The sequence below is a fragment of the Euprymna scolopes genome, chromosome 3 (genome assembly GCF_053919585.1).
Source record: "Euprymna scolopes isolate OS-2025 chromosome 3, ASM5391958v1, whole genome shotgun sequence".
NCBI classification, from domain to species: domain Eukaryota; kingdom Metazoa; phylum Mollusca; class Cephalopoda; order Sepiida; family Sepiolidae; genus Euprymna; species Euprymna scolopes.
The window spans coordinates 67893670-67909146 of NC_136484.1; the positions used below are offsets into that span (position 1 = coordinate 67893670).

Genomic DNA, 15477 nt, shown 5'->3' on the forward strand with positions numbered 1-15477 from the left:
AATAATAATAATATAGGTTATTTGTAATTGGATTTATTTGTTTGCCTTTTAAGATAAATTATATATTTACACATCCAACAGCAGAAGGATAGTCGTAAGATGTTTTTCTACTCAATCATTTTTTTTAAACGTTGAGTGAAGGTATTTATTTCTGCATGATACATAAGTACATTCAAAGTGTTTTTACTTGAAATGTAATTTTCATTTGTGATTAATCTTTTCTCTACTATTATATAAAAGGAATTATGTGTGCATGTTCCTATGGACTCGAAAACGGCTAGGTCGATTTTTATGAAATTTCACACTAAAGTACCTTATGTGCAGGACAGTGTTCTTAAATAGGTTCTGTATCGAAACGTCTTTGATAAGTATTGATAATCAAAGTATTCGATGAAAGAAGGAACAGAAGACTTTGACCAAAGTTAACACCTTGCACAGCTTAACACCACCAAGTGTATTTGAGAAGTTTTTTACCACACAAGCTGAAAGGCCCAACATATAAAATCAACAGTAGGTCCTTTGATATGACAGGGATACGTTAGAAATGTCTGTTTCTGTTTAAAGCACAATTGAAGCATAATATTATACTTTTGTATTTTAAACTTTAATTCAAACCATTATATATAAAAAAATAATTGTATAAAATCAACAGTAGGTTCTCTACAGTGCAATGTAGACTATATTGTATTGTGGATTAAGTCACTGCGGGGAGGCATGCAAAGCTTCCTCCCGGTGCACCATGATGAGTCCCCAACTAGAGCAGGCAATCAATTGATTTGATTGAAAAATGGGCGATTTCATTGATTTCGATGACAATATAAAAATATGGGAGTGTGAAACATTCATTGATTGAAAAATGGGCGATTTCATTGATTTCATTGATTTCGATGACAATATAAAAATATGGGAGTGTGAAACATTCATTGATCATCATTCAATCCTGGGCAATGCCAGGTCTCCCTACCAGTACTATATAAGTACCAGTTTGTGCCATGATTCAATAATTTGAAGTATGAAAAAATGTTTTTGTAGATGCATTCACATGTGTTAGACACATGAAAATAAAAAAGATGCCCAGCATTGTGATTGTTGGAAAGATGGTTAATAATTTTGTGATTGTTGGAAAGATGGTTAATAATTTTGTGATTGTTGGAAAGATGGTTTTGTGGGTGTTTACTAAGTCAGATGTGAGACATCTAATTTCCAATGAATCCAAGACCTGGGGAGTAGGGTGTTCAAAATATGCTAGGTGTCTGATAGAGGCTATTCATTTGGTTACACATCTCTGAACAGTTTACAAGTGATCAATTCTCTGAGCAAGATAAAGGTTCCAGAATGAAGATATAAATTATAAGTGTGGCTAGAACATGGCTGTATAGAGTTTTATATAAATGGCTGGTGAGCAACTAACAAAGTTCTTGCTGAGTGATGTCAAGACACCCTAGGCCATCTTGACAATTTTAGAGATGTACTTCGTTGCTGCCAGTACAGATCATCTTCATAAAAATACTTATTGATATTATTGATTTGGAGGGAGTATGTGGACATTAGATTTTCCCTTCCCAAATACATTGTTGTACACTTATCAATTGTTAGCTTCAGTTTCCAGTCTGTGATGCATTGCTGCATTGTGTCAAGGTCTTTTTTTTTTTTTTTTTTTACAAAGGAGTTACCACTTATCAAGGCCCAGAGGCCACTCGAGGATAAGGGTTAATGGGTATACATTAGTCAATGCGATTATAGCATAGTAATCATAAATAGTGGAAATTTTGTAAATTGGATTACTTAGGGGAACGGTTCAAGAACTTATTTATGTTGGACTTGAAGACAATTAGATTGTAGTCAGCTGGAAAGCAGGCAATCAGAAGAGAGTTACACAGGTGTGCAGTTCTAAGAAAGAAGCTTTGTTTATGGAATCTATGTTTAGGTTTATGCACAGATAAAGAGTGGGGGAAATTATTGATAGTGGTTTTGGCTAGATGAGTGGTTTTTGTGAAAGTTTGACGAGGAGGGACTATAGATTGAAGCTCAGACAAGCACTTGCCATGAAAATAATGATAAAGCAGAGACAGGCTCGCAGGCTCGTAACGTCTCTTCTGTGAGAAAGAGGTTGCAGGGAAGAGAAAAGGGCATCCCCCACTAAGCTACAAAGTCTATTTTGAATTCTATCAAGGCAGGATAAGCTGCTAGTAGCTCCTGCCCAGATGTAGCAACAGTACTCCATCATTAGCTGTAATTGCAGGAAAAATTAATAGAGTATAAGATTTGTCCTTTTTATCTCAAGCTTTTGTCATTGATAGAGGTTATTCATTTGGTTAGATTGATGGTATCTGCATATTTCTGTGTCATTCTTTAAGTAAGCTTCTATGTCATTAATATTTTTAACAGGAATGTGGAGATCAAAAGTTGCTATAACTAGATGGAACTATAAAACTGATCCAACCATCTGTGAATGTAGAGAGGAGAACTATATGATGCCACACTCGTTTGTTTACCTTCTACTCTCTAACTGATGCAGATTAAAAGATCTTGCAGAATACAACAATCATGCAAAGCGCCGCATAAAAAAGTGTGAAACTATTGTATGATTATGCGTGTGATTTGGATTCTTCAAACTGCTGTTCTCATCTTGAGTATCATTTTTACAACGTTTCGGCTGATGTAACTTCCAAGCTTCTTCAGGTGTAGCTTGTCCAACTTAGGAATGATTCTGTTCAACTCAGGAATCTGCATGGATATTTGAACGGGAATAGCATGCTCTTGTTCCATCAGCTATGACTGGATAGATGTCCTAAGTAAATCACAATTGCATTTTTGATATTCTCTTTCAGGAGAATATCACTTTACAATTGAATTTTTCCAAGTACTCTAACCATTGCACCATGGGTCCTTGCAGACATTCTAATACGAATTTTAGGAGCCATAAATCTATTTTAATTCTAGAACATCTAGAATAATGAATCCCCATCTTAAAAATTCAGAAACGAAATGTTGTCTGACTACATACTCCAAAAAAACACATAGTGAAAAAGATAAACAGAAAGTTACTAAGAACGGATCTCTGTGGTAGACTAGATGACATCTCTAAAGATGAAGAATGCTATCCTATTTTTTATAGATACACGAAATGAAAATGCATAAAATACCTGGCTTGCTGCAACTCTTCCATGGTGATATTTACCTGTTAAGATTAAAAACATAATATTAAAAAAGTATCAATGTCATCATTTTAAGCATGCAAGAAATAGATTAGCATGCAGCAAACCTACTTATGTTTCTATTCTAAGATGAACATAAGAAAATATCAAACTAGCCAGATATACTAGTGTGGTATTTCTGCGTCATTCCTTAAATAAGCATCTATGTCATTAATATTTTCAACAAACAGATCAAAAATTGCTATGACCAGATGGAACTATAAAACTGATCCAACCGTCTGTGAATGTCGTGAGGGGGATCTGTGAATGTCGAGAGGGGGATGATATGATGCAACACTGCCTTGTCTTTTGCTATCGAACTGGTGCAGCTTGAAAGATCTTGCAGAGTACAACAATAATGCAAAGGATGGCATAAAAAAAATGGGAAACTGCTGTATGACAATTGGATTAGCATTCAGCAAAAATATTTAATTTTCTTTTCTAAACAGAATATAAGAAAATATCAAATTAGTCAAATCTATTAATGTGGTATGACTGGTTGTCACTGCTGTACATGTGGTTGCATGATTGTTATAATAATAAACAGATGATTCCTGTGATTGTTTTTGTTGTGCATGCATTCTACCAAAACTCAATAAGTGTTCGATTTTAGTGCACGATCATAACAATACATCTCGATAGCTGAAATAAAAGAAGCTTTCACCCAAATGAAAGGATAACACTGCCCTATTAACAATTAAAAACTTATTTTTTGTGTTAGAGTTTGTATTTTATAACATTGGAAGATATTAGTCCAATATTAATCTCCCTTATTTCGTAAACAGTACAAAATATGTGAAGTTTTTCTAACAATGACCATCTCCATTTCTGAACAGAACCTCACTGTCTGTCAAGTCCTTTCTTCCTATAAGTAGCTAGATTCTCCTCATCCTCTAAAGTCCAGCAATTTATATAAACCTTATTATCTGTGTTTAATTATTTCACTCCCAAATCTTTAGTCGTCCTGAAATTCCAGCTAACATTGAAGGAAAGAATATAACTGTTCTGGGGTAGTTAACATCCCTATATTCATGATAATATGGATCCGCCTCGCACTATGTAAGCCAGACATTTCAGCTCTCGAGGGAAGAGCACACACGCAGTTTAACTGCTCATAGTGAACAGCAGGACTCTTTCACTTTAATATTGTGACCGCTAACCAGGACCACAACAATAACTTATGTATCAGACTGTATTTGAGATATAGACGACATCCATTTGTAATTTTTGAACAATCTAATACCAGCCGCAGTCAAAAATAATTTTACCAAATTTCGGTTCTTCTTAGTTATAATAATGAAATCTGACAGTCAAAAAATTGAGTTTTCATTAAACACTATGTCGATTTCAATTAAAAGCAATGTTATCTAACTAATTGTCATTTTGCAATTAGTTAAATATTATTGGAATATTAGATAAAACATGTTTCCATGATTCAATGAAAAAACGATTTGGTCATCTTCGTTTGTAACATGTGATGCATGTGATATAAACTTTTTTCTTTAATAATTAATAATCTACCTTATTGATTTTCATAATTTTTTGGATATTTTCATCATTGCGACATGACAATTAAGTAGATATTCATTTTACATGAAATTCAATATTTCAATCTTCAAATTTCACTATTATGACGAAGAAGAATCCAACTTTTCAATAGGTTTAAAGGAGTTTAAGAAAGAATCAGCTTACTTCAATGAAATTCCACCTTCTGTCAGGATTCAGTTCTTGGAGAGCAGCATATCCAGTGAGTCGATCAGGCACAGAAAATGGAGATGTTTTTGTGTCCTTTGGTTGTTGACCAGAACTGGAATTTCATTTAAGAAAATTATTAAGTAACATTAAAATATAAATATTAACACTGGAATTACAGAAGAAATAAAAGAATAACGACAACGACGATAATAATAATAATGATAATAATAATGATAATAATAATAATAATAATAATGATGATAATAATAATAATGATAATAATAATAATAATAATAAAACTGAAATGATTGTGCACAGGTGCATTACAACTCATCAAAAGTGAATGTGATAAAATAAAAATCGTCAAACAAATGAACAGTGTACGAGTCCTAATATATTAAGCGCATTCGAAAAGTAATATCTTCTATTTTTTTTTCATTTCGCTTGAATGGATCAGAGAGGATTGCAAATTGTATTGTCATGATAATTGAGCTTGAGACATTCATGGCCTGAAAGTTTCATCTCTCTGTTGCAGTTATTGATGGTGTGAGACTAGGGAAGCAACCCTGTCATGGATATGTGAAATACATCATTGAACTTCTGGCAAAAGTGTATTGAGAATGGTGGTGACTATGTAGAAAAATAAATTCTAAAGCACAAAAGGGTCACTCATTTTAATAATACCATATTCACGGCTTTGTAACTCTTCAATTTTTTTAGTTAAAAAAAAAAAAAATTGAAAGCTTTATTTTTGGAATGTCCCTCATATTGAAATTTTTTTTTTTCATTTTCACCCCAAACAAGGCACAGTGTTACTTTAATAGAGGGGACTACTATCAGAGGCATAAGTTGTAGGGATACTATGTAGGGAGTTGAGCAGAAAGATGTCTGTTCACACTACACTTGAATTTCTACATGTCAGTACAGTTGGGGAAGCAGGAACCCGGAAGGGGATTCCAAAGTCTAGCAGTTCTGGGGAAGAAACTATTAGAGTAGAAGGCTTTTTTACATCTAGGGATCTCTGCTGTGTAGGGGTAGGGCTTTGCTGCTTGCTGAGTTTGTTGGGGGTATTTACGTCGAGCAAGTACAAGGGCTTGTAGTTCGTCAGAGCATCCACCATTAAAATACTTGTAAAACAGGCAGAGGGATGCAACATTTCGTCTGTGAGACAGAGGTTGAAGCTTAGATGATAGTTCAGGACCTATCAGGTTAATGACTCTTTTGAACCTTATCCAGAAGTGAGACACTAGTAGCAGATGCACCAGCCCAAATATGACTACAATACTCCATACATAGACGAATGGTGGCCTTGTTGAGGTACAGGATACGATCAGGTGTAAGTAACTTTCTAGCACAATAGAGAGAGCCCACCTTCTTCACAGCAGCATTGGCAATGCTCATGATGTATCTGTTCCAACTCATGTTCCCTGTGAACATTAAACCGAAGAGTTTGAACGAAGTACTTTCAGGTAATGTATATTTAGTCCTAGCTATTGATGGTAAAGAAGGTTTCTTGTAATTATTAAAGGAAACGAGCTAAGTCTTGGAAGCACTGAATGTTACCAACCATTTTTTACCCCATTCCTGTAGTGGACTGGAGACATGGAAGTTACACAGTTGGTAAATTTTGAGAAGTTTGAGGATTTTAAAGGATACAGTATCTCAACAGTCAACAACTGATGCAGGTAGTTTGTTCCATGTCTCAGTGTTACATGATAAGGGCTGTCCCTTATAGAGAGATTTAGTTAAAATGAAATAGCATAGACGAAATTCGAACCTCGTAATTTAGGTTTAGAAATAGACTATGTGTGAGAATTAGAAAATGGAATGTAAAACAAACAATTGTCTAGCTTAGAGATAAAATAGTTTCAAGAAAAGAATGTTCACTGTCAATATTGTTATGAAAATTCAATTGAAAGAATGCAGCTACAAGATAATTTAATAAACATGTTTTTAACATATTGGAAATATAGGTTACTAAGAATATAGGTTAAAATTCCTTTTGTAAAAAAAGGAAAAGTTTTGGACACGCATGTCCAGAACACGTGAAAGAAGACACATGTTTTAACATGTGTATGACGTCATGGAAAAATGAGAAGTTCTATATATAGTTAGAAAACTTTAGAGTTAAGTAAGGAGAAACTGGGAGAAACTCAGAGAGAGTCTGAGAACGACAGACGATAGTCTGCAGTTTGGAATTCGAACGTCTAGAAGCGAGACGGTCACTTTTGAAACTTAGAATGTGAAGCTTTGAATTCTTGATGATGAAAACCATTGCCGGTCGTGAGAAGAAATAAACCCATCATGTGTTTGTATAAACGTCGTCTTTGTGTTGTGATTCTACCGAAAGGTAAAGTGAAAATTGTTATTATATGTCTATATATCTGTGTTATAAAATGTCATGACATACACATCTCATATCTACACTAAGACTGTCTGAACACTGTTTCCTGACTCTAAGAGCTTCCATATCTACACTTCTAAGTATGAACATGTCTTTATATATATGAATCGTCATAATACAAACAATCTCTCTACAACAACATCTCTCTAAGTCTCTCTCACAACGTCTCTCTCTAAGACTCACTTTTAATGAAACCCCTATATAACATTAGCAATACAAAATTATTTCTGAAAATCATGGGAGCTGCACTGTTTTCATTGCTAATTACTGGTTAGAATAGATTTTACAAGTAACTAGCTTTATTACACAGAATAATTTTATGTTAATAAATTGAAATTTAACTAAGGAATCAAACAGGCAGTTTTATGGATAGTTCAATAAAAATAAAAAGATGAGTGTAACATATTTAGCAATTGTTAAAATACAGTGAGTTAGATATGAACACTAACTGTATTGTATCTCAGATCAACACTGATGTAATGATAGTTTGTGTGCTTTGTCATCTGAGAGCAAAGCCACCAGAGATGCAAGCCCCTAGTAACGCAGTTGGAAAGATCTCAGGTGATGAATCATGTAACCCCACATACGTCTCCCTCATCAGATCGCCGGCTCCCAACGTCGTGTACCGTGGATTTTTCGTTCGACTGTTCTTCTTTTGGCCGGATTGTTCTTTTCCCGTTGGCGACTATCGATGAGAACACACGTGGTTCACAAAATAGAAATATGAACAAACAAAGGAAAAACACAAACGCCAATGTTCACTTGACTGTTGGACTTGTGAGTGTGTGTGTGTCTTCCCCTGTTCTATTGATGTTACATTTGTCTATCTCTGTTTCACAATCAACTCTAAATGTCAAACTGTAGCCGTTATCAACTCCCATACGACGTCTAGTGCATCTAGTTGTCAACTGACTGTTCAACTTCCATCCGCTCTCGAGCGCATCTCGATCTCAACTGACTGTCCCCCTCTACGTTGGTATCAATGGTCGCCCACTCCATTCTGGTTACCGGAAGCTGCCCTTCCCTGTTTTATCAGTAGGTTTCTATTGTTATGGTTGATTGTAGAATATTTCCTCTTTCTTTGTTTTTCTAAGCCATTTCCTATCCCTTTGTCTATTGTAGGATATTTCCGATTTCTTTGTCTATTCCCCCCCTCTAAGCACTTAGTGGCTCAAATCCACTCCAGGGCCACTTTATAGTATCACAATCAGACAAAAATTGATCCAAGTCCCAATGATGTTTCCAGGTGGAAGAGCCTAATAAAACCAACAGTTAGGTCAGCAGATACGGGCTGCAACTTATCCATCTGCTCCAGTAACCAAGGACCTTCTTGCTATTGGACATTTATTGAAGGAAAGTATGTATTCTGGCTGATTTATGATCAGCCAGTTACTACCATACCATAAGGAACAGCCATGACAATAATAATGACTAAATGTATATGTTTCATAAAAAATAAATGTAAATTGTTTGGAATTTTTAATGAGGGAAAAATATTATTCTGAGACTAAGTGATGTCAGATACTGTGTCATTCTAAATCTGTTTCTTTCAGCTGCCAAACATAATTAGTATACCAAATCTACATTGCATTTGTGCCTACGTTTTAAGCACAATCTTTTTGGATGCATAGAAAATGCTTACAAAGATATTGTGACATGGCTGCTTTATTAAACCTTCAACAAAACAGAGAAAAATGTTAAGCTGTCAGCCTAAAATAATATTCAAGGCAGAGTTATCTCACTTGCACTCAATGAGAGGGACGAGTTATTAGCCCTTGAGTGCACATTGCAATCTGAGAGATTGATTATGATAGTTTGGATGTAAGCAAACTTGTACCGGAGAACACTAGAAAATCATTGTGCATCCAGTAGTTTTAAATCATCTTTAAACTTGTAAATCTATCTATATATCCTTAAAAGTGAACGTGTCTGTGTACATTTCCATACGCAATAACTCTGTCAATTTTTAGTTTACAGACTCGAAATTTGATATACAGGGTACTGAGATTTGGTAAAATCTATGTGATCGGGTTTCGGACAGAAATTTGGCTGTTAAGGGGTCAAAGTTCAACGATTTGACCTTTGAGAACTCTACCAAACTCCTCTGACAATTTTGGGTCTAAACACTTGAAATTTTAGATATAGGTTCCTTGGACATGGATCTAACTTATTAACTTGATTTGAGCCCAAAACAATAAATGTTAAGGGGTCATAATAGTGGTCAAAGTTAAAAAATTGACCGTTTTTTTTTTTTTTGTCAGCATACACCTCCAAACACCCGGGCAATGCCAGGCTACCATGCTAGTATATCTATAAAAGTGAAGTTCTCTGTCTGTGTGTGTGTTTGTGTGTGTACATTTCCCTATCAAACAAATCTGTCAATTTTCAGTCTACAGACCCAAGATTTGACATAAGGAGTATTGAGATTTGAGAAAATCTTTTTAATTGGTTTTCAGCCAGAAATTTGGCTGTCAAGGGGTCAAAGTTCAACGATTTGACTTTTGAAAACTCTACCAAACTCCTCCGCAAAATTTGGCTTGAAATTTTATATGTAGGTTAGGGTTAGGGTTAGACATGAATCAAACTTTTTAATTTGATTTGAGCCCAAAACAATAAATGTTAAGGCGTCAAAATTGGGGTAAAAGTTTAAAAAAATTTGACCTCTGTGGTCTCTACCAAATTTCTCAGCTAATTTTTCGCCTAAACATTTGAAATTTTACATAAAGTATTCAGACATAGGGCAAGCTTTCTAATCCGTTTTTGGCCGAAAATTTGGCTGCCAAGGAGTCAAAGTTAAAAAGATTTGACTTTTGCGGCCTTTAGCAAACTATTCAGCCAATTTTGGGTCTAAACATTTGAAATTTTACATAAAAGGTATTCAGACATGCAGCAAGCTTTTTAATCAGTTTTGGGGTGAAAATTTGGCTGCCAAGAGGTCAAAGTTGAAAGAGTTGACCTTTGTAGACTCTACCAAACTCCTCCGTCAATTTGTCTATCAAACACTTGAAATTTTAGATGTAGGTTATCTGGACATGAGTCAAACTTTTTAATATATGTATACATATGTACATAAAGTTATGAACACATATGGCCTGAGCAAAACCAGGCTGAACTGCTAGTTATTTTAATAAATGTATTAAGTTTCATAATGTGTCTATTAATTTTTTTTTGGTCTATTATCAAACAAATAGCAGCTGTTTTATCAGACATAACAGAAATAAACAAGAATTGAAAAGTCTTCATTTATTAACAAATTCGTTAAGAGAGTGTGTGTGAATTTCACTGAGGAACAAACAAGAAATGCATTTTTTAAAATTATTTTTCTTTGATTTGGAAATTTACTGTTAAAGCATAAATTAAATCACAGGAAAATATTTTTATTTTACAAATATGTTGTTTACTCCAAAGAATAATTTTTGGCATTTATAATTTAAATACAATTTTGGGCATGTGGCGTGTATATATATGACGTAATCTAGTTCAATTTTCACAAACTCAATGCATTTAATTAGGTTTATTTGGCAATAACACATCAAATTTTACATTCCAAGTGGTCTATTGTGTCTGGTTTATTATCATAAACACGAGGCTTTATATATTTCCAAACAAAATAATCTAATGGGATTAAATCACATGAGCAAGATGACCAGTTGACAGGTTCATTTTGTGAAATTATTTAGTGATCAAATGTTTCTCTCAATATCTCAAAGTAAATTTGCAAAATTTGCCAATGCTGTTCGGGTTTCAGTCTCTTCATGATGAATTGTCAAACCAAATTGAACTCAAAATAACCGATAGTTGCTAAATCCGGAATTTAAGAAAATAGAGTTGTGAATTTAAATTTGCTGCCACTCAAAAAAAAAAAAAAAAAAAAAAAAGAACACATTAGATTTTTTTTTTATTGCTAATAGAGGATTATATTTTTGAAATAAAAGAGAAGATTTAGAACAGAATACTCTAGAAGATTTTAAGATTTAAATTGGATGTAATTAATAGTAAAAGTATTAAATTAAGTGTTCATTTTATTAACTCTATATTTCAATACCTCCACCTTCTAAAAATGCCACTGATGGAAAAAAAATACCACTGATGGAATCGTTAATAAATTTGCAATCTTTTCTACAATCCAATTATATTTGGTACAAGTAAATTTCAATTTATACCTGATTTGTCTATCAACTTATAGCCATAGAATCACCAACAATCTTTGTTTATCACAATTCTATGATATACAAAGACATTTGGTGATTGTCTCATCAATAGGAAATGTGATGCTGAATAGGCTTCACACTCAACAAATCATACACCACTCGCATTTTTATCTATGAGGTTACCTAAAAGATAATGTCTATTAAAACAATCTCCCAGAATATTCCTGAGCAGAAGAGGATCATCATAACTTAAATCAATCATATCCTGGTGTGTGTACAATGCAGAGGTGCACGCTTGGCGCATATAATTGAACAGCAATAATAAAAAAAGACTGTTGAACATTTATGACTAAGCCTCAATGGACAAGTTAGGCATAAACTGAAGTTTATTTGTACAAAATATGGTTGGATTTCAGAAAGGATTATAGATTTTATTAATCAAAAGTGCATTTATAATTGAGGGGTGAAAAAATTAAACTACATTAAAAAGCAAAATTACTTTGGAACACAAATAATAAAAAACAAGGAAATTAAAATAGAAATTTATATTTTTTCTTGACGTTGTTCCCAGTGAGGAAGAACGTTGAAACGGATTTTTATGAATGAATAATTATCGAAAAGCACAAACTCTCTCAGATCAAACTAACCTTATATCTAATCTTATCTGTATGGAAGAAAAATCGTAAATACTAATAATGAATAGAAAGAGACATTCTTTTTGGCAAATACCATAACACCCATCAAAATGTAAAGAGTTACTTCCCTTGAACGAATCGATAAAATGCAAATATTCTTACTCTTTTGGTTGTTTTTTCTTCTTTTTTGCCTCACTGCTTTTGTTATTTGTGTTAGCAAAAGCCACATTGAGCAGATCAATCGGTTCATCAGGTGGAATGTAACTGCCCAAAAAAAAAAAAAAAATAGGAAAAAAAGTCAGAAAGACATTGGAAAAGGTGACATTATTGTAATTTGTCAATTCATGAAGGAATGAAATTAAATGACTGTCAGATGTTGTTTAGTTATCTCCCACTGCAAGAACTTAAAACACCAGAGTCAGAAAGTAGTATTAAAAAGTCAGCACCCCCGAGAAGGGGCACTTTGACCTGCAAGAAGTGTCTGGGCAGCCCCGTTGACATTCCTCAGTTTGGGCGCCTCAGGTGATTAATAATAAACTAACCCCTTCTCAAAGCAGAGAGAAAGCGAGGACTAGAGGGTGGACCTTCTTGAACTGCACAGAACTAAACTCCCATTTCAAAATTAACAGGATCCGGATCATTACTGGAATGGTTTATTCTCTGTTGATTTTGGGGGCACCCATACATAATGTGTATGTATACGATTCACTTCTAAACTAAATTGATTATGAATTTTGAAATACAGCTTCTAGATGTAAGTTTGGATAATGTAGGTTATACTTAATTTAGTTTAGTTTCATATACAGGGAGCAAAGAAAATTCAGATATCTTGGATATTTATTAATAAATATCCCCCAATTTCAGTTTCTTTCAAATATTTTGCACTAAATTGGATTCCTAGTAATTAGACACCAATTAAGCAAGATCTATTGAATTTCAATTTTTTGTGAAGTACCCTTAAGATGAAGTCCTAAATTGTTAGACATTTTCTGGAATCAGAAGCATGCAGTAGATTTTTATGAGTCTATCTGTCGCACCTTTGCATTGTTCTACCTTTTATAAACTTAAATTTCTTTTTACATACACAAGCAAAAAACTTTACATTTCATCCTAGCAGAATCATCAGTGTAAAGATAACCATTCGGCTAGTCGTACAATTTGAACTCCAGAACAAGAGTCACAATTAACCAATGAGGCTATGGTAAATGGCCACAAACGAATTGAGAAATAAGCCCTATATATGTCAAGAGATGGACAGCTATAATCGACCATCATAACAGTGTTTAACAAGAAGGAACATGCATTATAGCTTTTGAGAGCTTCTTTTATTTACTCACTAAAGAGGCTACAAATAATTATTTCATAAATATTTAAATATTATCTACATAGATGTTTAGATAATCACTTAAGCTATATATATATATATATATATATATATATATATATATATATATAGGAGCAAATAGTTAATAAAACATATTAAAAAACACTTTGAAATGAGAAAAAAACATTTAATCTGAAAAGGAAACACTTGATAAGTGAATAGTCCTTAATCCGCAGAGTTTTGAAGAAATACTTTCCTTCTCATCAGAGGGTAGGAATTAGCAAAATGTGGGATCGGATTTTGCATACAAAAGTATTTGATGAAACAACAAGTAAGTCAAAGATCTTACTTGATAACAAAAAAGTGAAGCATATATATATATATATATATATATATATATGTACTAGCATAGTCATTGCCAAAGAAAGTAAAGTAACACAAGAAACTCCTGGCTCCAATACCAGACTATTGAATTATATGCTGTTAGATTTTGTTTTCATACCATCTATGCAATGTGTAATTAATGTGGAAACTTTCCTTTTTAATGATGTCCGTTCGTCGAAGTGGATACTCTGATAGCATGTGTTGTTTGCCTTTTAGACGTCAACCGGTTTTATGCTCTTTACTCTTTGTGTGAGTCGATTTATATGTAAATTTTAGCTTAACTCTCGTTCAGTCTCGCAAAGAGATCTCTTCTCTGCTACAGGGCTCCCCACCAAGGACGGTTGTGGGAATATCACCGCCGTCCGACACTGATGCGTCTGTAGCAGAAGGTGATCATAGAATTTAGGTACAGTAATCTTTTGCGAGTTTCTTGGGCCAGTGAACTGTCCTCCTTGTTCTTGTTTTGTATGGTTGAGTTACTTGTTCAGTTGTTTTTTATCGGTGACTGTAAACGGTTGAAAATGTGTCAGTGCAAGTACGTCTGTACATTCTTAGTCTGCAAATGCATCAGTTACACAAAGGCTTGCAAGCAAGTCCGCAGTGCCAAATGCAGACAAGTTTGTACCCATGTCGGTGATCATCGTTCGTGTTGATCGGGTTCCCTATGCGTTGGTTGAATCAACAAAGTGCAGTCGTCGAGTTTTTCAATGTGCGTGTCGCAGCTAACTTGTTTTAAATTGGTGTGACTTCTTCCATGATGTTCAGTCGTTGAGGTTTTAAACAGCTTAACTCGTTTTAAACTGGTGTGACTTCTATGGCGGTGATTATTGATGTCTGTGGATTTTATGTGCTTGACAAAAATTTGTGAGGGTTCACGTTTGTTGAATAAGTGGTCGGAGAAAGTTTGATAGTCTTGAAGAGTGTTTCGTTTTAGCACCTCTGTTTTTAAGTCTTCGTATGTCATTCCTGGAGGTGGGTTAGTTATTATATCCTGAACTGTTTTAGCTAATGGTGCCGACATGCCACAACACAAAATGCGTAGCTAATTATGTGGGGGGACATCGTGAAAAGAAGAAAAAAAAAGCATCCACTTGTGCAAACCATAATTTCGCATCTTCTATGAATGGCGGTAAAGATATCAAACTTTTTTTGCAGTGAAAAAAACCAACAGACCAAACAAACAAAAGAAAATTTTATGGACTAGCCGTCCAAGAGAAATTTGCACACAAAAAAACGTTTAAATATAAAATGCCACAATTAATAAATAATACTAAAAGGAAAAATCGTCTTTTTTAGTGTGTGTGAGTGTATAAAAATAAAAGGAAATTTTCAGACATTCTTCAAAACTTTGTTTGAATAAAGTAATAAAGTTTCGACAGCCTAGCACAAAGGGGCAAAAATTCGTTTGTTCGTCTGTAGTACTACTACTTTGTAATAATTTTTTAATTGAAGGAAAAAAGTTATCAAAACTAAAACAAAGTATTCAATGTAATTGAAGTTAAATAATCTGCTTGTCTGAAGCAAAAAAATTTTTTTTTTGTTTGCTCTTTTGTAATTCTAGTAGGATTTTTAAACCAATGTTAGGTCGAATTGTGTTTTCTTTTTTTTTTTTTTGTACATGGATAATTTGAGTGAGTCGATTTATATGTAAATTTTAGCTTACATCTCGCTCGGTCTTGCAGGGAGA

At 33.9% G+C, this 15477-nt stretch overlaps 1 protein-coding gene across 1 annotated transcript in view; it reads right to left on the bottom strand.

Moving 5' to 3' along the window:
• Window positions 1–15477, bottom strand: part of LOC145256044 (asparagine synthetase domain-containing protein 1-like) — a 53346-nt gene that overhangs the window by 12186 nt on the left and 25683 nt on the right. Inside the window, exons 7-9 of the mRNA XM_080114646.1 lie at window positions 12245–12346; window positions 4890–5004; window positions 3147–3181 (exon numbers count right to left, since the gene is read on the bottom strand). Coding sequence (XP_079970772.1) covers window positions 3147–3181; window positions 4890–5004; window positions 12245–12346 — 252 coding nt within the window. The remainder of the gene's footprint in view (window positions 1–3146; window positions 3182–4889; window positions 5005–12244; window positions 12347–15477) is intronic.